At 43.6% G+C, this 22,760-nt stretch overlaps 1 protein-coding gene across 2 annotated transcripts in view; it reads left to right on the forward strand.

Annotated features, from left to right (window-relative positions):
• Positions 1 to 587: 587 nt before the first annotated feature.
• TRIM27 (tripartite motif containing 27) overlaps positions 588 to 22,760 on the forward strand; it is a 26,930-nt gene continuing 4,757 nt past the window's right edge. The window contains exons 1-7 of one of the 2 annotated variants that reach the window (XM_006896248.1): positions 588 to 1,325; positions 3,004 to 3,099; positions 9,379 to 9,609; positions 18,892 to 18,914; positions 20,729 to 20,844; positions 20,963 to 20,995; positions 21,954 to 21,980. In XM_006896248.1, the coding sequence (XP_006896310.1) occupies positions 906 to 1,325; positions 3,004 to 3,099; positions 9,379 to 9,609; positions 18,892 to 18,914; positions 20,729 to 20,844; positions 20,963 to 20,995; positions 21,954 to 21,980 (946 nt within the window). In that variant the 5' untranslated portion in view covers positions 588 to 905. The remainder of the gene's footprint in view (positions 1,326 to 3,003; positions 3,100 to 9,378; positions 9,610 to 18,891; positions 18,915 to 20,728; positions 20,845 to 20,962; positions 20,996 to 21,953; positions 21,981 to 22,760) is intronic. The other variant, XM_006896249.1, reaches the window with a different exon arrangement.

Raw genomic sequence — 22,760 nt, forward strand, 5'->3', positions numbered from 1 at the left:
AGTAACAACCGGGCTAGTATGACTCAGTTTCTAGCCTACAATAACCCACTTGTTATTGTTGTTAGGTGCCGTGGAAAGAACTAGGAAATGGCAAGTGTCTGTAAGCAAAAGGAGCTATCCAAGACAGTGTTTATGCCTCGTGTGTAGGGTGGGGCTCAGGCCCCTGAGGGCCAGGCCAGATGTCTGTCCGCCTTCCCAGATCCAACACAAAGCCCGCTTTCTCTTTTAGGAGATGAAGCCTGGGCACAAAAGAAGCAAACCAACAAAGGGCTAAGGGTGCAGGCCCGGAAGGGGGGACGGGGAAGCGCGGAGGTGGGCCTGAGCAGGCAGGCCCAGGTGAGCCTGTCTCTGCTGCGCCTTGTGGACACCGCCTGCACTTCTCACAGGCCCCCATGGCTCGGGCATCTACGGCCTGTCTGTCACCGCCTAGCGGGGCCGCAGGCTCCAGCGAGGAACAGTCCAAGCCCCGCGGCCACCAAATCAAGTCTCGCGCGGGAGGCCCCGGCCAAGCCCCGCCCCCCCTCGGGCCGCCTCTTCCGCTCGCGCCGGGGTGGGGTTTGCGGGCCTCCGGGAACCGCTAGGACGCGGCCACGTTGTCCTGCGCGCTTGGCGCGCTTGGCTCCGCGAGCCTGGTCAGCTGTTCCCACTTCCCGGTCCCCTGTCCCCTCCCTGTAGGGCTCGGCGGGGGCCACAGTCTACCGGTGTCGACCCTGCAGGCCGCTGAGCGCGGCCCTTGCCACTCCGAGGCTCCGGCGCGCGGGGGCGCCCGGGATCCCGGCCCGCGAGGCGCCGCCCCGCCCGCCGCCCGGAGCAGCGACCCGCAGCCGGGAGCGCACCCTCGAGCGGGGTTGTCCCCTGAGTTCGGACCGGGGGTCCATGCCCGTGCGCCCCAGCCGGCCGGCGCTATGGCCTCCGGGAGCGTGGCCGAGTGCCTGCAGCAGGAGACCACCTGCCCCGTGTGCCTGCAGTACTTCTCCGAGCCCATGATGCTCGACTGCGGCCACAACATCTGTTGCGCGTGCCTGACCCGCTGCTGGGGCGCGGCCGAGACTAACGTGTCGTGCCCGCAGTGCCGGGAGACCTTCCCCCAGCGGCACATGCGGCCCAACCGGCACCTCGCCAACGTGACCCAGCTAGTGAAGCAGCTGCGCACCGAGCGGCCGTCGGGGCCCGGCGGCGAGATGGGCGTGTGCGAGAAGCACCGCGAGCCGCTGAAGCTGTACTGCGAGGAGGACCAGATGCCCATCTGCGTGGTGTGCGACCGCTCCCGGGAGCACCGCGGCCACAGCGTGCTGCCACTCGAGGAGGCCGTGGAGGGCTTCAAGGTGAGGCCCGGGCGCGGAGGGGTGGGGGCCGCCACGGACAAAGGGAAGCGGCCGCAGGGGCTTCCCTTTTTTCCGCCTAGAAAATGGCTGAGCCGGACGTGTGCTTCACAGCCGTCATTTCCTCTCCGTCCCCTCCTGAGCCTCTGCACTCAGTGCTGGGAGTAAAACCTGTAGCTGGTGCGGAAGCCAGAAGTCTCGTCACCCCCCACTCCTCTGTCCTTGTTTAAACCACTTTTGAACACAGTGTGTAAGGACGATCCTTGGAGACATTATCCCCCCCCCCCGACGTCCCACAGAGTGTACACGTCCACCACCATCAGAGACGCAAGCCCTCCTGTGAGCGCTGAGATCTTAGACAAAACACACTCGGGGTAATTGGCTGTACACACATCAAGCCTGGAAGCATTTCACCAACACTTGCCTGAGCTGTGCGTAGATTCTCCTGGAAAGGAACAAACCAGTGCTTGGACAAATCATTTTACCTCTGAAACTCAGAGTGGATAACAACACAATTATTAGGAGAATTAAGTGAAGTAAGTGTGGAGCCCTCTGAGAGCTGTTGTATCAACAGGCTGAGCATTAACATGGAAACAACGTATCAAGAATGGTAGCATTTAAAGGCCTCATTCAAGGAATACATGATGCTACGATATCTGCATACTTGAGTGCTGCAGGAAGACACATAAAAGGTTTAAATGTTTAATACAGTTAATACATAAGTGAGCTATGGTGGCCTAGTGGCAAGAAGCTGTGCTGCAATCTGAAAGGCATGCAGTTCGAATCCATCAGCCTCTGAAAGCCCTGTGGAGGGTCAGCTATGCTTTGATTCCAATTGGACTACATACAACAAGAGTATTAATACATGATGAATAACTTAGCATTTAGATTGCTTTTGCTTATTTCACTCATCTTTATAATAACCCTCAGGTAGTTGGGAAAATGTTCACCAAAGTTAAACGGGAGAAAAATAAGAGAAGCCATTTTCTCAGTATGCTTCAATAACTTGGCATTAATTCTCCTAGTCCAGTGATCTTTCTAATGAAACCTTCCAGGGACAGATATTATGTACCATAAAGTCGGAAATGACCCATAATTCCTTGAATGCTACTTTACAACTCTACCATTCTTGATACATTGTTTTCATGTTAATGCTCAGCCTATTGATAAAACAGCTCTCAGAGGGCTCCACACTCATTTCACTTAATCTTCCTAATAATTATGTTATCCCCTCTGAGTTCCATAGAAGTAAAATGATTTGTTGCCACTAGGTTACCATAGTTAACCCATTATTTAAAACTACACACAAACTGACAAAGAGATTTGGTGACCACCGCATATCTTGTTGGGGGTGCTCTTGTGGCTGCCAGAAGTTATGCTCCTAACCCAAGAGTGGCACAACTCTGATGGTTGGAATCCACCAGCACCTCTAGAGGAGAAAGATGGACAGTCTACTCCGAAAACTCATTGAGTGGAGGGTCAATGACTTGCAATGAGGTTTGTTTGTTTTGTTTTTTGAGTTTGTCTTCCTGTGGTCTCAAGTGTGGACTGAAGAAAGACTCATCAGAGGCTTATTAATATCAGAAATTTGATACCATGCGTGAGATCAGAGTAAACGTGATGATGCTAAATCCTAAACTCCTGCCTCATCCTAAACTAGCCACTGTCTTGGTTTCCTCAGGAACAAATCCAGAACCAGCTGGACCACCTAAAAAGAGTGAAAGACTTGAAGAAGCGGCGCAGGGCACAGGGGGAGCAGGCACGAGCAGAACTCTTGGTAAGGGTTGTTGCAATTCTTGGCCCATATTGCTTCTGCTGGTCAGTCACTTCCTCTTCTGTGCACAGATGTTACTTCTGTTACCTTTGTCTAGTCAGTTCAGTATTAGGTACAGTTGATATCTAAACATCTAAGAGGTAACCAAACCTGTTTCCTTTCTTGGGGAGAGGATAAGAGAATTGAGGTGAGAATCCCAGGAGATTCTGACCTTTAAAGAATGCTTAACTTGCTAACTTCCTATGGGTCAGTATAGTTCTTGACAAAGCTAAAAAGGTAAAAGGTTTGGGCATATTTAGCCTTTCATGTTATCCTATAGACTAGAGCTAATTGTGACTTTGTGTAAGCCCCTCCATTGCTTTTTGCTGGGGTGTTCCTGTATGGACAGCATAGTGAAGATTTGAGAGGCAGAGTCTGGCCTCACCAACTTTACCAGGAAGAACAATTCCTAGCAGCAGCACAAACCAGCTCATAAGAGGTAAACTGTGGCCCCCACCTCTCCCCACACTTTTCAGTCCCAACACTTGCCATTGCTCCCATTGTACTCACCATTTCTCTACTAGACACATAATTCTTCATTGCAGTGGCCACATAGAACTCACAGATTCTACTCATTGTTATGAATTTTATTAGAGAAGAAACAAGTTGTAATTCTGATTTGGGAATAGTCAGGATACAATTCTTCAATCAGGATAGCCTCTTGTGGAATATTTGCAGATAAGCTTCTCTCTGACACTTGGCCTCACTGCCTTGCCCTCTGCCCTGTTCAGGCAATTGGTTCAGTGATCTCTTAGAACCACTGCCTTGCCCTCTGCCCTGTTCAGGCAATTGGTTCAGTGATCTCTTAGAACATGAAATTAATTATATGCTGCCCCCTTTCTGCCAGTAAGCATAGACCTAAAGGAGTGCTCAGCCTTTGCTCTGTGGCTCCCCCAGGAAGTACCCAGAGGTACCCAGTTCACCAGCAAGTACTCCGCTTTCTTGCTCCCACTCTGTCTTACACTGATCTCGGGCTCTTCACCACTGCTGCTGGACCCTCTTGAGCCTTCTCTCTTCCTCTCTTATTTGTGTACAAATCCCAGATCCAAAGGACATGATGTACTCTCTGGTTTTCCTTCTAATGATGATAGTGAGAGTCCTATTTCTGCCTCTAAATCAGTTTAAGCCAGGCAATATCACCAAACTGACCTAGTGTACTATACATGTTATTTGTTAAATCTCATCCAGAAGCTTCTATTTACCTTATTTGCTATAATAGCAAGCAATGCAAACACATTGGTTGGCCACAACATCTAACATTCAAAGTTTTGCCCAGACGCGGTGAGAGAAACTAAGTCAATACACAGAGCAGCTACAGATAAGTCATGTAACATAGTTTCCATCCTTCAGTTCTCAATTCTTCATTTTGTTCCCTTCCCTTATGTTCCTAAGGCCTTGCCCAGTTGACTGATGGACTAATTTGTGATAAGGATATTTGGAGAGTTTTGAGGAGAAAATGATATATCTATATAGATATAGATATGAATAAAACAAAATCTTTTCATAAAATCCTACCCAAGTGTTTTTAATTTTATATAAACAATTTCATAAACTATGAAAATAGCACATATCTCCCTCCAGTAGTAACATTTGTATCTGAAAAGTCAAGTCTTTGAACTAGTAACATCTAGTCCTATCTTGCGAGAATTGTTATTCCCCTTCTGGCCATGGCCTAGTAAAGTTTTTAGTCATAGAACTCTTTGCTCTGGTGCCCCTGATCTGACACTTGCTCTGCCTACACAATTCACGAGATTGACTCCCCTTGAAAATAAATGAAATAGAGCAGAGTCTTATCAATGAATCTGCTTGGATTCAAATGATTTCACACACGACAGTGTCCACTGTAGGAAGATTGTCAAAGGAGAGAGAAATTTTTCCCGAGAATGAGCACTTGAACATATTTCCTGGCTCTGACAATGAGTTTTATAGATGGTTGTTTTTGTTGTTGTTATGTGCCGTCGAGTCGCTTGCGACTCATAGCAACCCTGTGTACAACAATCCTAATCCTATCCTGTGCCAATCGCACTGCCTCTGACACACCCATCCCGATGACCCCAGTCACTGAATCAATCCACCTCATAGAGGGTCTTCCCCTCCTACGCCATCCCTCCACCCTCCCAAGGATGTCATATTTCTTTTACCTTCATTTTTCTCATCTATGAAATGTGTAGATGATATTAGAAGAAGGATTGTCAACTAAGGACAGTGCTGTCCTTTGCTTCCTTTCAAGTGTTTGTGGGTATTTTTTTGTTATTACAGTAACTTGTTGGGGAAGGGATGCTGATGCTAAATGTCCTGTAATACAAGGAATTAGAATTGTCCCTATCTGGATTCCAGTGACATTTTTTAGAAAACATGGATTTGTTGCTTTTTAATGTCTCTTTTATCTTTAATTATATGATTTTTAAGATTATAATGTATGATTTATATCTTTGGAAGACTTATCCAGCTGAGGAGAGATAAGTGCTTATCAAGAGTATTTATAAGCAAAAGTTTATATGCTTTACTAAGTTGCACAGTGAATACCTAGGAGGAGTGATTAATTCTGGAAAATGTTGGCTTGCTAACTGAAAGATGATTTCAAATCCACCAGCCTTGCTGTGAGAGAAAGATAGTTTCCTCCTATAAATATTTTTATAGCCTTAAAAACCTGATGGAGGGCTACCATGAGTTTTGGGGGGAAAATCTTAATGGCAGTGGGTTTGTATTTTGGGGGCTGGGCATGAAGAAAGTCATTTATAGTCTGTAAAGTGACAGAGCAGATATTTTGGGCTTGCAGGCCATGGGACTTTGTCACAACTACTCATCTCTGGACTGAAGATTATCCAAAAACTACTGGAACATCACATCAGCAGAGAACTACCAGAAGTCCAGACTGGGTTTAGAAGGGGTCGTGGTACTAGGGATATTGTAGCTGATGTTACATGGATCTTAGCTGAAAGCAGAGGATACCAGAGGAATGTCTATCTGTGTTTCATTGACTATGCAAAGGCATTTGACTGTGTGCATCATAACAAACTGTGGCTGACTCTGAGAAGAATGGGAATCCCAGAACACTTGATAGTGCTAATGCGAAACCTATACTTGGACCAGGAGGCAGTCATCAGAACAGAGCAAGGGAACACTGCATGGTTCAAAATTGGGAAGAGCGTAAGCCAAGAATGCATCCTATCTCCATACCTTTTCAACCTATATGTAGAACAGATTATCCGGGATGCTGGGCTCTATGAGGAGAAATGTGGGGTCAGTTTATCAACAATCTGCGTTATGCAGATGACACAACCCTGCTTGCTGAAACTGAAGAGGACCTGAAGCACCTACTGCAGAGGGTCAAGGACTGCAGCCTCCAATATGGATTGAGGCTCAATGTCAAGAAGAGAAAGATTCTCACCACTGGACGAACTGGCAGCATCAGGATGGATGGTGAAGAGATTGAGATTGTACACAGCTTTAGTTTGCTTGGCTCCACAGTCAACACTCTTGGCACCAGTAGCCAGGAAATTAAAAGGTTCATTGCCATGGGAAAGTCTGCTGTTCTCCAAAGTACTGAAGAGCATTGATGTCTCTCTGGAGACTAAGGTGTGTTTGATACAGGCCATGGTCTTCACAATCACTTGTTATGCATCAGAGAGTTGGATAATGACTAAGGAGGATAGAAGGAGAATTGATGCCTTTGAGCTGTGGTGCTGGAGAAGAGTGTTGAGAATACCATGGACTGCTAGGAAGGGTTAAACCAGGTGGCTCCTTGGAAGCAAGGATTCTGAGGCTCCATCTAACATACTTTGGACATGTTGTGAGGAGAGACCGGTCTTTAGAGAACGACATCATGCTTGGGAGGGTGGAGGGACAGCGCGGAGGGGAAGGCCCTCTATGAGGTGGATTGATTCAGTGACTGGGATAATCGGGATGGGAGTGTCAGAGACAGTGTGATTGGCACAGGACAGAGCAGAGTATAAGGCTGTTGTACATAGGGTCGCTGTGAGTCACAAGCGACTCGACGACACATAACAACAACAACTCATCTCTGTGGTTATAGCATGAAGGCAGTTGTATACACTATATTTATGAATGTGTGGTTTTTACCATAGATTATTTTTTCCCCATAGATAGATAGCCAAGTCTGTCTTCTGAGGGACCTCTAGGCAGACTTAAGCTGTTAACCCTTTAGTTATGAAGCATATTAACTGCTCCACCCAGGAACTCCAGACCAAGATAGTGCTGTGATAATGAAGATAAACCTCCTGCCTTCAAGGAACTCAGTCAAGTGAGAATTAGGTATATGTGACACAGCAGTCAAATATAATTAAGGATGGGGTGACAACCTGAAGTGGGAATATGCAAGTGGCTTAACTGAGGCAGTGTTCATGCAAACTCTTGGGAAGATGAACAGGAGTTCACTGAGTGAGCAATGACTGGGATAGCCTTCCATGAAGAAGAAACAGCACAGGCATGTGGATTGAGGACAAATGGTTCTGTTTAGCTGGAAGATATGAGAGCTGAGAGAAGAAACTAAAAAAAGAAAAGCCCAGGTTATACCTTTCCCTGGCATACTAAAACATAAGGAGTTAATTCCCGAGTAACTGGAAACAATAAAGACCATCATAGGAAAAGCAGATTTATCATGGAGGAAAGGCTATTTGGTACAGCTATATCCCAGTAAAACTTCGCTTATCTCCTATGGAACCAAGTTTTGGGACTTATTTAGAACAAAACTTTAATTTTAAAAAAAACAACAACAAACCTTGTTGCTATTGAGTTGGATGTGACTCATGGCTAACCCTCCCATAAGGTTTCAGAGCTGTAAAGTGCAGATAGAAGATTGTCCATCATTCTTCAGTGTAGCAGTTGGTGGATTTGAACTGTGTGCTTTTGCATTGGCAGTGCAACTCCTTCCTCACTAGGCCACCAGAGCTCCCAAAAGTTTTAATAGACGTCTGAAATGGAAAGTGGGGATGGAGAAGGAAGGACATAAAATGTGACAAACAGGTCTGCTCCAGGGGAGAAACCACAGAACTCCACAAAGCCAGTGAATTGGGACAGTTGGTGGATACCATTGAAGGCTAGATAGAAGGCCCGAAGAAACTGATCAAGGTGACTGTCTGGGGTTGGGAAGGGAGGTCTTAACCACCCTATACAGGGATGAAAGATTGGAACGAAAATCAGCTGAATATTTTTTTTTCTTTGTTTCAAAATAGCTCCCACCAGACTAATTTATGTCTTAACCTTCAGAGAAAGGTGTAAAATCTGGGCTATTTTTCTAGTCACTTCCTTCAGCTCTCATATCTTCCATTGGCCTTCTCCCCACACTCCTGTGCCCTTTGCCGTGCTGTTTCTTTTTCATGGAAGGCTTCCCCACTCATTACTCACTTGGTGAACCCTTGTTTATCCTCTAAGAGTTCGCATGAACACTGCTTCATTTAAGACTTTTCCATATTCTCCCTCTCCAGGTTGTCACCCTGTCTTTAATTATATATTCATGACTACTTGTGTCACATAAACCTAATCTCACTTGACTGGCTTCCTTGAAGGCAGGAAGTCCATCTTCTTTATCACAGCGCTATCTCGGTCTGAAGTCCCTGGGTGGTGCAGTTAATGTGCTTCACAACTAACTGAAGGGTGAGCAGCTTGAGTCCGCCTAAAGGTCCCTCAGAAGAAACACCTGACATCTATGTCCCTCGAAAAATTAATCCTAAAAACAAAAGCCCTGTCGACAGCTTTCAAGTCTAGTACTGAACTCAGTCCTGTGGTGCCATTTTGTTCATGTTATAGGTCATAGGTCTTTACAGTGAATAATAACATCAGCAAGGTATTCAGTCTTTACAACAATCAGCCATTTGTGGCATGAAGGACAAATAGAAAAGTAAATGTAGGACTGAGTTCTGTTACATTGTGGGGATTGCCGTCTATGGCATGATACAACATGTGAGTGAATTTTTGCTCTGTGAACTTTCACCCAAATCACAATAAAAGTAAAAAACAAAAATAAACCCCGTGGAGCAGTTCCACTCTGGTGCACTTGGAGTCGCCATGAGTCAAGCAGTTCAGTGGCAACTGTCTGACTGTTGAACTCAGTCTGTGGTCATTCCAGATATTCAGTAAATAATTACATGAGGAGTGAAGGAGATGCCTGTTTTAGTGTCCTAGGATGAACAGAGACTGTCTTGAAACAGGTGGTCAAGAGAAGGATTGTGAAAGAGTCTGGAAGCAAGCCTTTCTTTTCGCCCTTCCCTGTCACCTACACAGAGCCTGACCCAGATGGAAAGGGAGAAGATCGTCTGGGAGTTTGAGCAGCTGTATCACTCCTTGAAGGAGCATGAGTATCGCCTCCTGGCCAGACTTGAGGAGTTGGACTTGGCCATTTACAACAGCATCAATGGCGCCATCACTCAGTTCTCCTGCAACATCTCCCATCTCAGTGGACTAATTGCCCAGCTGGAAGAGAAGCAGCAGCAACCCACCAGGGAACTCCTGCAGGTAAGCCGTGAATGTCTCTGCTCGGATGGCCTCTGCTAGAGTTAGTCTTCCTTCTCCCTAATGGGTGGGGAGCCACGGTGCTAAACGCAAACATGGCATTTCCAATCTGTCAGCGACTCTGAGGGTGAAAGGTGGGCATTCTCCACCTGTGAAATTTGTAGCCTCAAAATCTGCTGGAGGGTCAGCTATGAGTTGGTTCTGACTTGACATCAATGAGAAAGTGAGTATTCCTTTCCCAAGTAGAATCCAGAACCACCTGTCACCTTTTAAATTCTGCTTGAGCAACAAAGATTTGCCAGAGGAAATGTAATGGAAACTTGGGTTGACAACTTGAGTCAGGCATTTATTTGTAATGTCTCTTAGAAGACCTGATGTCCAGGCCCGCCTGGCACTGTTGTCTGGTCACAAGCAAATCCCTTGACTCCTCTGGGCCTCAGTGGCCTAATTTGCTCTCTAGTGAGAAGACTTGGAATGTCTATAACATTTGAAGATTCTTCTCACTTCATCATTCTGTAATTTTAAAAATAAACAAACCCATTTAATGATAAAGTTAGCATCTAACTATTTTTCATCAGGCCCTATGCTAAATGGCTGGTGAGTGTTACCACAGGGATGAATTAAGAACTTTGACCACAGGAATGGTCAGCCCAGGCAGCCCTGTATTTAAACTGTGGTAGAAAGGTGATAAAACTACAATAGACTTGGCCCAACAAGACCACAGTAAATGTGTAGTGTCTGTCTGTTATCTCTACATTCAGCATGTACCCATTGATCAGGGTCAGATAATATTATAGTGAGTGGGATTAAATGCTAAATCTCCTGAAACTCAAGGCAATAAAGAAGTGGACAAATAATTATCACAAGTGTTGATAAATGCCATTTAAAAAAGACATAATAAGGGAGCTCTGGTGGCCTAGTGGCAAGAAGCTGCACTACAATCCCAGAGGTATGCTTTTCGAATCCACCAGATACCCTGCTGGAGAAGGAGGGTCAATCTCCTCCTGTACCAGTCAGATCTGATTTGACGGTTGTTTGTTGTTGTTGTTTTTGTTGTTATGTGCCATCCAGTCGTTTTCGACTCATAGCGACCCTATGCACAACAGCCCTAAACCCTGCTCTATCCTGCGCCAACCGCACTGCCTCCGACACACCCATCCCGATTACCCCAGTCACCGAATCAATGCATCTCATAGAGGGTCTTCCCCTCCTGCGCTGTCCCTCCACCCTCCCAAGCATGATGTCCCTCTCCAAGGACCCGTCCCTCCTGGCAACATGTCCAAAGTATGTCAGAATCCTTGCCTCCAAGGAGTAGCTTGGTTTAATCCTCTCCAAGATGAATCTGTTTGTTTTCCTGGCAGTCCATGGTACATTCAGTACTCTTCTCTAGCACCACAGCTCAAAAGCATCCACTCTCCTTCTGTCCTCCCTAGTCATTGTCCAACTCTCTGAGGCATAACAAGCGATTGCAAATACCATGGCCTGTATCAGGCACACCTTAGTCTCCAGAGAGACACCGTTGTTCCTGAGTACTTTAGAGAGGTCCCTAACAGCAGACTTTCCCATCACGATACGCTTTTTGATTTCCTAACTTCTGGTGCCAAGAGTGTTGACTGTGGAGCCGAGCAAACTGAAGCTGTGAACAATCTCAATCTCTTCGTCATCCATCCTGACGCTGCCAATTGGTCCAGTGGTGAGAATCTTTGTCTTCTTGACATTGAGCCTCAGTCCATACTGAAGGCTGCAGTCCTCGACCCTTTGCAGCAAGTGCATGATTTCCTCCTCAGTTTCAGCAAGCAAGGTTGTATCATCTGCATAACGCAGATTGTTAATAGATCTTCCACCAATCCTGATGCCACAATTCTCATAGAGCCCAGCTTCTCGGATAATCTGCTCTGTATACATGTTGAAAGGGTATGGAGACAGGATGCATCCCTGGCATACACCCTTCCCAATTTTGAACCATGCAGTGTTACCCTGCTCTGTTCTGACTACTGCCTCTTGATCCAAGTACAGGTTTCGCATTAGCACAATTAAATGTTCTGGGATTCCCATTCTTCTCAGAGTCAGCCACAGTTTGCTATGATCCACACAGTCAAATGCCTTTGCATAATCAATGAAACACAGATAGACATTCTTCTGGTATTCTCTGCTTTCAGATTTGACGGTACACACAAAAAATACATTTAAAAAAGACAGGATAGAGCAAGAGTGAACTGTTGCCTGCCACTGGTTTTTGGCTGTCTTATAAGCTGCCTCTTTTAAATGATTAAAATAAAAGTGGAATGTTAATTGTGTGAAATGTCAAAATTATATTAAACTTTTAGCATCCATAGATTTCTACTAGAACACAGCCATGGTCATTTATTTATCATTACTTTCTTGTATTGCAGCAAAAGTCAGTAATTGTAGCAGAAACAGTATGGTTCAAAGCTTGAAATATTTGCTGTATTGACCTTTAAGAAAAACTTTACTTACTTCCTGCTCTAAAGCAATAAGAAGAGAGCCTAACCTTGACCTTTAAGGGATACTGATAGTTAATTACCAAGGAGAGAAGGAAGAGCTTGCAAAGGAGACGTTGGGTCAGAGAGCCAGAAGGAAAAGCTTACAAAGGAGACAGTGATCAAGAGAAGAGAATGTTCAGGAATGGAAGAGAGTGGGAAACAAAAAGTAATTGATATCAGATAATATGAGCGCTGATAACCATTTGGTTTAAAACCATGTTGCTGATCTTGTCTAGAATGTTGCTTTTGCTGATCTTATCTAGAATTGCCACTGTGGAATAATGCAGGCAAGAGCCGTGTTGGAGAGAGTTGAGTGGTAACTGCTTGGGGTGAATGGAGACTATAAGAGTAGATAACTCTTTAAAAGTATCATTATGAAAGGATGTCATAAATTTTAAAAAATGCTTATGAGATGAGGTAATTCTAAAGTTGTATGGGGAAAGGATGGTTAGAGAAACTAATGAAATGTTTTACACATGGGTGTAAAGAGGAAAAGCCTATGATGTAAAAAGTTCCAGGTGAGGAAACAGCTTGAAGTTCTAAGACATGAGTTGCTGCTCAGTAATGTGCTGTTGCTGAGTAGGCAGGAGGGATGGGACCTAGAGCTCATGTGCAGGAATTCATTTTGGAAGATCCTCTGTTATAAAGACAGACAGAAGAGGGAAAGGCAGATGCTGATTTGGCACTAGAAACCTGGTGGCTTTTATTTTCTTTAGAATTTGGGAAGTGTGATCATCTGCCATCATGCAGACATTTGGGAAATTGGGAATTTTAAAGAATGGTAAAGCTCAGAAGTTTTTTCAATGTCTCAGAAAGCCAGGTGGTCTGTGAGCCTCTGTATGATTGTTGGTCAGTGATGATCTGGTTATAGTTGAGCAGTCTGCCTGTTGTGTAACATTCTCAGCTGCTTTGCTTTCTCAGACTTTGTCTTCTCAGCTGCAGGCACAAAGATAATAACTGGGGCTTTGCAAAATAGACTTAAGATTTTTAAGGCATTTTAAAGGAGAAGGTCTTTATGAAAATATTTTTAGAGATGGACCATGTAAGCTACATGATAAGGGAAGAGGAGAAAGAGAGACCAGTGAATTCCATAGGCATGGAGTACCCTTGAAGATACCAAAGAGTGATTATGGTAGAAGATGGTGGCAAAGCAAGCTGAATCTTACTTAATGGGTAAAATGCCAACTATATCCACCTCTCTTTAGTATTCAACAGGAGGTTTTAACCAATGCAGTTGAGTAAAAGGAAACAATTAAGGGTACAAGAATTAGAAAAACTGTCTTGTTTTCAGGTGCTGTGATTGTGTATGATTATCGAATCAATACTAAAGTGGAAGAATTCAGAAAGGTGCCAGGATATAAAATTAACACACAGAAATCAGAAGCTGTTTTATGCATAGATAACAACAATTAGAAAATTATAAAGCACTTGTGAAAGACTAAATAGATTTAAACAGATGAAAAGACATTTCTTATGCTTGTATGTGACATATTGGTATCTTTAAATTGGTAGTTCTTTTCTGTCCAATATGGTTGATGACACATAGCAACAACATTTTATATATATAAAATTAGTCTTTCACTAGTAAATCCTTCTAGGAATTGACTTTGAAGATATACTGACATATTAAAATATGTATGAAAAATATATACAAGATTACTTGTTGAAGCCTTGTAACTGCAAAAGATTGGAAACCTAATTTCTTTGAATATGTATTAAAGCAGTTTTATTGCATATACATGATAGAATACCATTGTAATTGTAAGGAAATAATGAGAAAGATATTAGCAATTTGATAGAGAGTAATTTAGTATAAAATTCTTAAGTGGAAAAAACTCCAAAGCACAAAATATTAGGATATCTTTTGTGAATGGAAATTAGAAAACACATATCTGTTTTGGAGGGTAAGGAAACATTGGGATAATAAATCAGAAAATAACAAGGCTGAGGGCACTGTGATGCAGGAAAGGATATACTTGAGACAAGATCAATGATTCGAGGTTCCAGTGGGCTAACTTGCTCTACAAATGCAAAAAAGATTATGAGCCCATGACATGCAGAACTTTAAATTTTCATAAGCCACTTCTCTGAGTATATTTTTTGCATAGTTTTAACTTTGAAATCATATTAATATTAGTATTTTAATAAGTAAAACTAAAGGACAGGAAAACCCTTACTGAATTAAGCCAACTATATAGGCAAATAGGATAGGCCATGGGATGGTAATGTAATGTTAGGTGCAAAACCTATAGGAGTGGAAGACTGGTTTTGAAGGAGCTGGGCTTTCAAGTTGATTGGAATCATGAATAGTGAAGAACTTCCAGAGGAAAATGCTTGACCAGAGTCAATGCCCTCAGAAGGGCATTTGAAGTGTCGTGCCCGCAGTGCCGGGAGACCTTCCCCCAGCGGCACATGCGGCCCAACCGGCACCTCGCCAACGTGACCCAGCTAGTGAAGCAGCTGCGCACCGAGCGGCCGTCGGGGCCCGGCGGCGAGATGGGCGTGTGCGAGAAGCACCGCGAGCCGCTGAAGCTGTACTGCGAGGAGGACCAGATGCCCATCTGCGTGGTGTGCGACCGCTCCCGGGAGCACCGCGGCCACAGCGTGCTGCCACTCGAGGAGGCCGTGGAGGGCTTCAAGGTGAGGCCCGGGCGCGGAGGGGTGGGGGCCGCCACGGACAAAGGGAAGCGGCCGCAGGGGCTTCCCTTTTTTCCGCCTAGAAAATGGCTGAGCCGGACGTGTGCTTCACAGCCGTCATTTCCTCTCCGTCCCCTCCTGAGCCTCTGCACTCAGTGCTGGGAGTAAAACCTGTAGCTGGTGCGGAAGCCAGAAGTCTCGTCACCCCCCACTCCTCTGTCCTTGTTTAAACCACTTTTGAACACAGTGTGTAAGGACGATCCTTGGAGACATTATCCCCCCCCCCCGACGTCCCACAGAGTGTACACGTCCACCACCATCAGAGACGCAAGCCCTCCTGTGAGCGCTGAGATCTTAGACAAAACACACTCGGGGTAATTGGCTGTACACACATCAAGCCTGGAAGCATTTCACCAACACTTGCCTGAGCTGTGCGTAGATTCTCCTGGAAAGGAACAAACCAGTGCTTGGACAAATCATTTTACCTCTCTGAAACTCAGTATGGAGCCCTCTGAGAGCTGTTGTATCAACAGGCTGAGCATTAACATGGAAACAACTAAACCAAGTGACTTTGCAACATAGTACTTTAAATATGTACACACAATAAAAAGATGGGAGGGGAAAGGATTAAAAATAACCTTGAATTCTTGTGCTTATTTCTTTTTTTGTTTTGGTAATACTTTGACATGTTGCCAAGAGGGCCAGTCCTTGGAGAAAAACATTTCTGACCCTTGAAGAGATAGAGGGTCAGAACAGCAGAGGAAGACCTTGGATGAGAAGTATTGACACTGTGACAGTGGCAATGGGGTCAGGTGTATCAGAGATGGTGAATTTGACTCAGGTTAGGACAAGGTTCAGAGCACATAACAACAAAAGTATGGGTGAAGTATTTCTAAAGCTATTTCTTGGTGTTTTAAAGAATTGAACAAATTAGTAAATCTCGTGACATGTAATAAGTATTAAGGAAAGGCAAAAAGTATTGGTTTGGAGTGGAAGATGGCATAAACTCACATGTTTCCAGGTCTGTCTTTTAAGTGGGATTAGAAGCAAAAGTATCCCATAGCAATGATCACAGCTAGTGCCCTGACTGGTTTCTAACTATCATTCCCTATTAAGAGGAACCATATGATAACTGGAGAAAGGACTGAGGTTAAAACTTACAGCTTGCTCAGCTCCACAATCAATACTTTTGGCACCAGCAGTGAAACAATCAAAAGACAAATTTCACTGGGAAAATCTGCTGTCAGGGACCTCTTCATAGTAGTGAGAAGCAACAATGTCAGTCTAGAGACTAAGGTGTGCCTGATCCAGGCCATGGTCTTTGCAATACTTGCTGTGCATCAGAGAGCTGGACAATGACTAAGGATGACAGAAGAATTGAAGCCTTTGTGTTGTGGTGCTGGAGAAGAGTCTTGAACATACCATAGACCACCAAGAAAACAAATAGATCTGTCTTGGAGAGTTTGAAACCAAGTTTCTCCTTGGAGGCTAGGATTTTGAAGCTCCATCTCACATACTTTGGCCATGTGGCAAGGAGGAACCAGTCCTTTCACATACTTGGAAGGGTACAGGGACAGCACAAGAGAGGAACACCTGGATGAGATAGATTGATACAGTAACTGGGGCAATGGGAGAAGGTGTGTCAGAGTGAGATGGGGTCAGGACAGAGCAGGATTCAGAGCTTTTGTACATAGGGTCGCTATGAGTTGCAGGCAATTTGACAGCACATAACAACTAAGAGGAGCCAAGACTCCATGGATTGAGAAAATGTTGGAGATGAGGAGGGTTAAAAAATGATGGAGGCATATCAAATAGACATAAAAACGAATTTGAAAGGACGCCTTCTGGCCAAGTCTCAGACTTTTTGAGCATTAAAAAAGTGGATCATAATGAGCTAAAGAAAGTAGGAACCTAGTTCGTTCATACTGATGGTAAGTTGGGTGTGGAGCTGATGCATTCTCACAGAACCTCCTGTGTGTCAGAGTAGAACTGTGCTTCAAAAGCTTTTCAGTGGCTGATTTTTCTGAATTAAATCACCAAGCCCTTCTTCAAAGGTATCCCTAGGTGGACTCAAACTGCCAAACTTTGAGTTGACAGCTGAGTGTATTAATGATTTGCACCATTCAGAAAGTAAAATACTCCATAGAATGCCAACTAATTAATATCGAAGGAATTTTGAAGTTGAAAAATCAGAACTTAGCAACTACCAAGTGAAAAACTAAATCAGAAAAAAATGTATCAGTGGGTACTAAATTAAAGAAGGATGGAAAGTTTAATGAGGATTGGGGTACTTAGGTAATTTAACTAGCTAATGTTGCTTACATATTATTGCTTATTAATTACAAAAGGAAATACAGTAATTGCAGTGATCCTTGAATATCCATGAACTGCTATAAGAATAAACATCTGTCATAGAAGAATTCTAGCCCTAGTGCTGCTTAGAAGCAAGGATAGTGAGACTTTGTTTCAAATATTTTAAGCATGAAATGCAGAGGGTCAAGGACTGCAGCCTTCAGTATGGATTGAGGCTCAATGTCAAGAAGACAGATTCTCACCATTGGGCCAATTGGCAGCATCAAGATGGATGGTGAAGAGATTGAGATTGTTCACAGCTTTAGTTTGCTGGGCTCCACAGTCAACACTCTCGGCACCAGTAGCCAGGAAATTAAAAGACGTATTGCCATGGGAAAGTCTGCTGTTAGGGACCTCTCCAAAGTACTGAAAAGCAGTGGTGTCTCTCTGGAGACAAAGGTGTGTCTGATACAGGCCGTGGTCTTTGCTATCAGTTGTTATGCATAAGAGAGTTGGACAATGACTAAGGAGGATAGAAGGAGAATTGATGCCTTTGAGCTGTGGTGCTGGAGAAGAGTATTGAGGGTACCATGGACTGCAAGGAAAACTAACAGATTCATCCTGGAAAGGGTTAAACCAGGCGGCTCCTTGACGGCAAGGATTCTGAGGCTCTGTCTTAACATACCTTGGACATGTTGTAAGGAGGGACTGACCGGTCCTTGGAGAGGGACATCATGCTTGGTAGGGCAGAGGGACAGCGCAGGAGGGGAAGGCCCTCTTTGAGGTGGATTGATTTAGTGACTGGGGTAATCGGGATGGGTGTATTGGAGACAGTGCGATTGGCACAGGACAGAACAGCGTTTAGGGCTGTTGTACATAGGCTCGCTATGAGTTGCAAGCGACTCGATGGCACATAACAACAACAGGAGGGGCCAACCCCTGGAGAACATTATCATCTTTGCAAAATAAAGGGTTCATGATAAGAAAGTGTTCAAACTACCACAGTGGGCTTAAGTACAGCAGAGATTGTGAGGATGGCACAGGATCAGCTTGGGTTTAGATATTGCCATGAGATATAGTCAACTCAGTGGCACCTAACAACAACTGTAATTCTGTTTTTGTTTTAATTTTTTGGTCCAAGGAAATATGTATGGAAGTATAAAGGGACATAATATGAACAATACACTTTCATATATGTTAAAATAGGTAAAGAGAGAGTGAGTAGTTGTTGTTACATGCTATCATGTCAAAACCAACTCCACTAACCCTCCAGGAGGTTTCTCAGGTGATAAATTGCACAGGATGAGATTCCAATCTTACCCAGAGAGCAGCTGGTGGATTCAAAACATGTGCCTTTTGGGATTGAAGCACGGCTTCTTAACACTAGGCCACTAGAACTGTCTGAAGGGAAAAGAGAATAACAAAGAAAATGTGGTAAACTTTGGTAAATATGGACAAGGAGGGTATAGAAGTTTTTTAAACTAGTGGCTTTTCTGTCAGTTTTAAATTATTTCAATGTGACATCAATTTGGTGCAAAGGTAAAATGCTTGAATTAGTCAATCTGTAGTGATGAAATCCCTTGGCCAGTGGTTGGTGGGTGTAGAAGAGAGGGCATAGGAAATCCTGCCATAGCAAAAGGCTGAGCTCCAGTCTCCTGTGTCTGATTTTCAGTTGCTGGAGACTGTGAGTTATGTTACGGTGTTTCTTATCTCTGTAGTTTCTCCCAGGAGATAATCAGCCCATAGTTGAGCTTTCAACACTTTACCACTCTTTTCTCTCCCCTACCTCCCAAGAAAGCAACAGAAATGTTGGATGGTTTCTAATGGTTATCTTTTTTCCTTTCTCTTGTAGGACATTGGGGACACATTGAGCAGGTATAGTGTCTTCTTTCCTTAATGTTAAAGCAAGTAAAGGAGGATTGTGCCCCTTACACTTGTGTATCCTGAGAGGACATGAGCCCAGAGTGAACATGTTACCAAAGTGATTCATATCCTATCCATTTCTGAAGAGTCGCTGCTGTGCAGGGACCTAGATGAGCCATGGCTCTTCTCCATGAAGCTCAGGAATTGTTGGTAAATTGTGGAGTAGGAGTTGGATATGGTGCTCATTTGGGATGGTGCTCATAGCACAGGGGTATGTGACATTTCCAGGATGTAAACTACTCCATGGAGATCTGAGAGTATAGGGATAAGGGGGATGGGAGTGTAGAGGGAAGTAGAGTTTAGATTTGCTGTTCCTCAAGAATTTCAGAATCCTTTCCTTTTCATGATGTCTTTTTCATTTTTATTTTTTTTTCCTACAAGGAGGAAAATAAGGCCTAAGAAGGAAGGTGTTGCCAACTAAGACTAACATGGTAGTGATGAGTAACCTGAGTTCTGTCTCTTAACTTGATGGTTTCTTTGCTCTCCCATCAATGCAAAGTGAGGAAGTGCTTCCTAGGACGTGGGATGTGACTAAGCAGGGAGAACTCTAGAGTGGGCAGGATGGTGGGGGCTGAGTTTTGTTTGTAGCATGGATGCTGAAGGCAAATAGGATAGGCCATGGGATGGTAATGTAATGTTAGGTGCAAAACCTATAGGAGTGGAAGACTGGTTTTGAAGGAGCTGGGCTTTCAGGTTGATTGGAATCATGAATAGTGAAGAACTTCCAGAGGAAAATGCTTGACTCTGAGGGCATTTGAAGTGATAAGGAAAAAATTGTCTCTGTTGGGAGATGGAGAAGGCCTTGTTGAATCAGAAAGTTTGGCTAAAAACTGTAGAATCATAGAATCCTTGATGTTGGAAATAAGTTAGAATGTATCAGGACTAGGTTGATGGCCTAGGCAAATACTGCTTTTCCTTGCTACATTTTGTATCTTGTGTCTTGTTCACCTTCAGTATTATGGAAAGAGCCTTCTTGGGCTCTGGCATTTTGAAATAGTAAGTAAGGATTGAATCTGGCTATGTGAGAGGAAATGCAGTTTCATTGATTAAGACATTTGAAAAATTGACACTGTGGTCAACATATTAAAATATTCAGGTATTAGCCTGAAGCTGGTAAGGTGGTGCCAGTGTTTCCTTCTACTTTTCATAAGGCATGATCCTCATCACTGATGATGTTGAGGTACTAGGATGTCAACCAGCAGAAGAGAGATGAGAGTCACATCACCTTTTAATTCTCAAATTAGCATAAATACAGTCACAAGGTCACACCTAGCGGCAAAGGAGATTGGACATCCATAAGCCTAGTAAAATTTGAAGAAGAAAAGATTATTGGTTGACAACAAGCAATTTTTGCCATTGGCATGGACATCAAGTGGGGGCATGCTTAGGTTTTCTCCAGTAAGTATGTAAATGAAGTATAATTCCATCTGTATTTGAGAGCCTGATGATTCTGGGTAGTTGCCCACCATGAATACCAAGGGCTTAGTCATGCAACCAGTGTTTCCTGGAAGGGTCAGCCTAATCAATTTCATTTATGAATCTTTTTTTGAGGACTTGCTATTTGAAAAGCTGTGAACTAGGTGCTTTGGATTCCAAAATGAGTCAGATGTCAGCCCTGTTATCATCTAGAGGATCACAGTCTAAGAGGAGAGTTTGAGAAAAGGTGTGGTTGATTTTAAAGACTCTCCACCTATTTAGCCCAGACTCTGCCTGACATGTGGATGTGGGAAGGGATTTGCTCACTTTTTTTTTCTTCTCCAATTTAGGGCTGAAAGAATTAGGATCCCTGAGCCCTGGATCACACCTCCAGATTTGCAAGAGAAAATCCACATCTTTGCCCAGAAGTGTCTGTTTTTAACTGAGAGTCTGAAACAGTTCACAGGTAATATAAAGGAAGAGATGTCATGAGGGCAAATGGATTTTCAGTCTGACAATCTATGGCCCTTTTCTAGCTAGAGAGTGAAAAGTAAACGGAATATCTTATCTTTTTCTTCCCTTAGAAAAAATGCAGTCAGATATGGAGAAAATCCAAGGTAAATATATACCCTTAGTGGGATTTTGATGTTGATCTTCCTTGGGAGGAAGAACCTCTCCATTAAAGTTGTGGGGAAATGACAGAAGAGAAAGAACCACTGGCCAGCTTGCCTAGATTTTCCACATCTTCCTTTTTTTATTTTTGGATTGTTTTGGGCTTTTGTTCCAATTAATAGCTTTTTATTTTAATTTAAAATCTCTTCTTCATTATATTCAGTAAGTTCTCAGATTTATCCACCATTGATAGAGGAGAGATAGGCAAGTCAAGATTTAGATTATTCAGAATTACTTAAATTTTTAGGTACTATTTATTTTAATTGAAAAAAAGAGTAAACAGAAACAAATTTAAGGTTCATGTGCTAAGTTCCTGCTGCCTCTGAGCACAGATGGTGACAAGAAAAGAGGTTGGAAATAGCACAGAGAGAAGGTGGGTAGGAGCTGGAACCCCAGGTTCTTAGCCTAGCTCTGCCACTTACTAAAAATTCTTCACCATAGTTTTCCCTAAGAACAGGAACTCTGGTGGTATAGCAGATAAAGAGTTGCACTGCTAACCCAATGGCAGGCATTTCTAATTCACCAGCCACCAATTACTCTGAGGGAGAAAGATGGGCTAAGTCCTTATTTTTGTTGCATTTTCCCACATACAGAGGGTTTTGGGTCTCTAGCAGCATAGACTTAGGTGGCACCCCAAGACTCTCCACAAGCATGACAAATGGAAAGAACTTCCATTTACCTAAATTTTCCGATCCCACTTCCCATGGAGCTCTTGCCTGGGTGGTAGAGTCATGTGTTGCTGAAAAAAAGAAATCAGTAAATGACTGACAAGCGGGGTTGGTGGGGGGCGCCTGGGCTTCCTAATGAAGACCAGTGCTCTGTGATAACTCCAACCAAAGTTGCTTTCAGCATCTTTGTTTCTGGAACATTCTTGTATGACTCTGTAAACTTTTTTCTTTTCAGAGTTGAGAGAAGCTCAGTTATACTCAGGTAAGTAGGTGATGGCAGACAAAACTATCAGAGAAAATAAATTAAAATACTTAAGAGCATAATTGCTGTTATTTCCCATTTTGGAAGTTATCTAAGTTTGTGTCCTTTAGGTTAGTGGTTAAATACTGCTTACTAACAACTAAGTGGTTATGCAACTAACTGTAAGGTTGGCAGTTTAAACCCTTAGCCTCTCTGTGGGAGAAAGACACAGCACTTTGTCTGCGTAAAGATTTACAGTCTTAGAAACCCTATAGAGGCAGTACTATGTCCTGTGGACTTTCTATGACTTGGAATTCTCATAAACTTTTTTGACTCTTTGCATTTTAGATTACAAATGTAAAAGTTATAAATAAAGGGAGCTCTGGTGGCCTATTGGCAAGAAGCTGCACTGCAATCCCAGAGGTATATGGTTCAAATCCACCAGATGCTTTGCTGGAAAAGGAGGGGCAATCTCTTCCTGTACCAGACAGATCCGATTTGACAATACACACACAAAATAATAAAATAAAATTTAAAGAAAAGTTATAAATAGTAACAAACCCACTGATTTCTTCTATGTGTTTTGAATTATTGTTGCCTTATTAAATGACTCCAGGCTCAGACCCGTGAACCTTTTGAAGTCAAGGGAAATCTAATTCAGTTGCTGTGAAGGGTTATGTTGTTGTTGTTGTTGTTGTTATGTGCCGCCGAGTCGTTTGCGACTCATAGCGACCCTATGTACAACAGCCCTAAACCCTGTTCTATCCTGTGCCAATCGCATTGCCTCTGACACACCCATCC

The sequence above is a fragment of the Elephantulus edwardii genome, unplaced genomic scaffold (assembly GCF_000299155.1).
Source record: "Elephantulus edwardii isolate Elephantulus edwardi_28Jun2011 unplaced genomic scaffold, EleEdw1.0 scaffold00184, whole genome shotgun sequence".
NCBI lineage: Eukaryota > Metazoa > Chordata > Mammalia > Macroscelidea > Macroscelididae > Elephantulus > Elephantulus edwardii.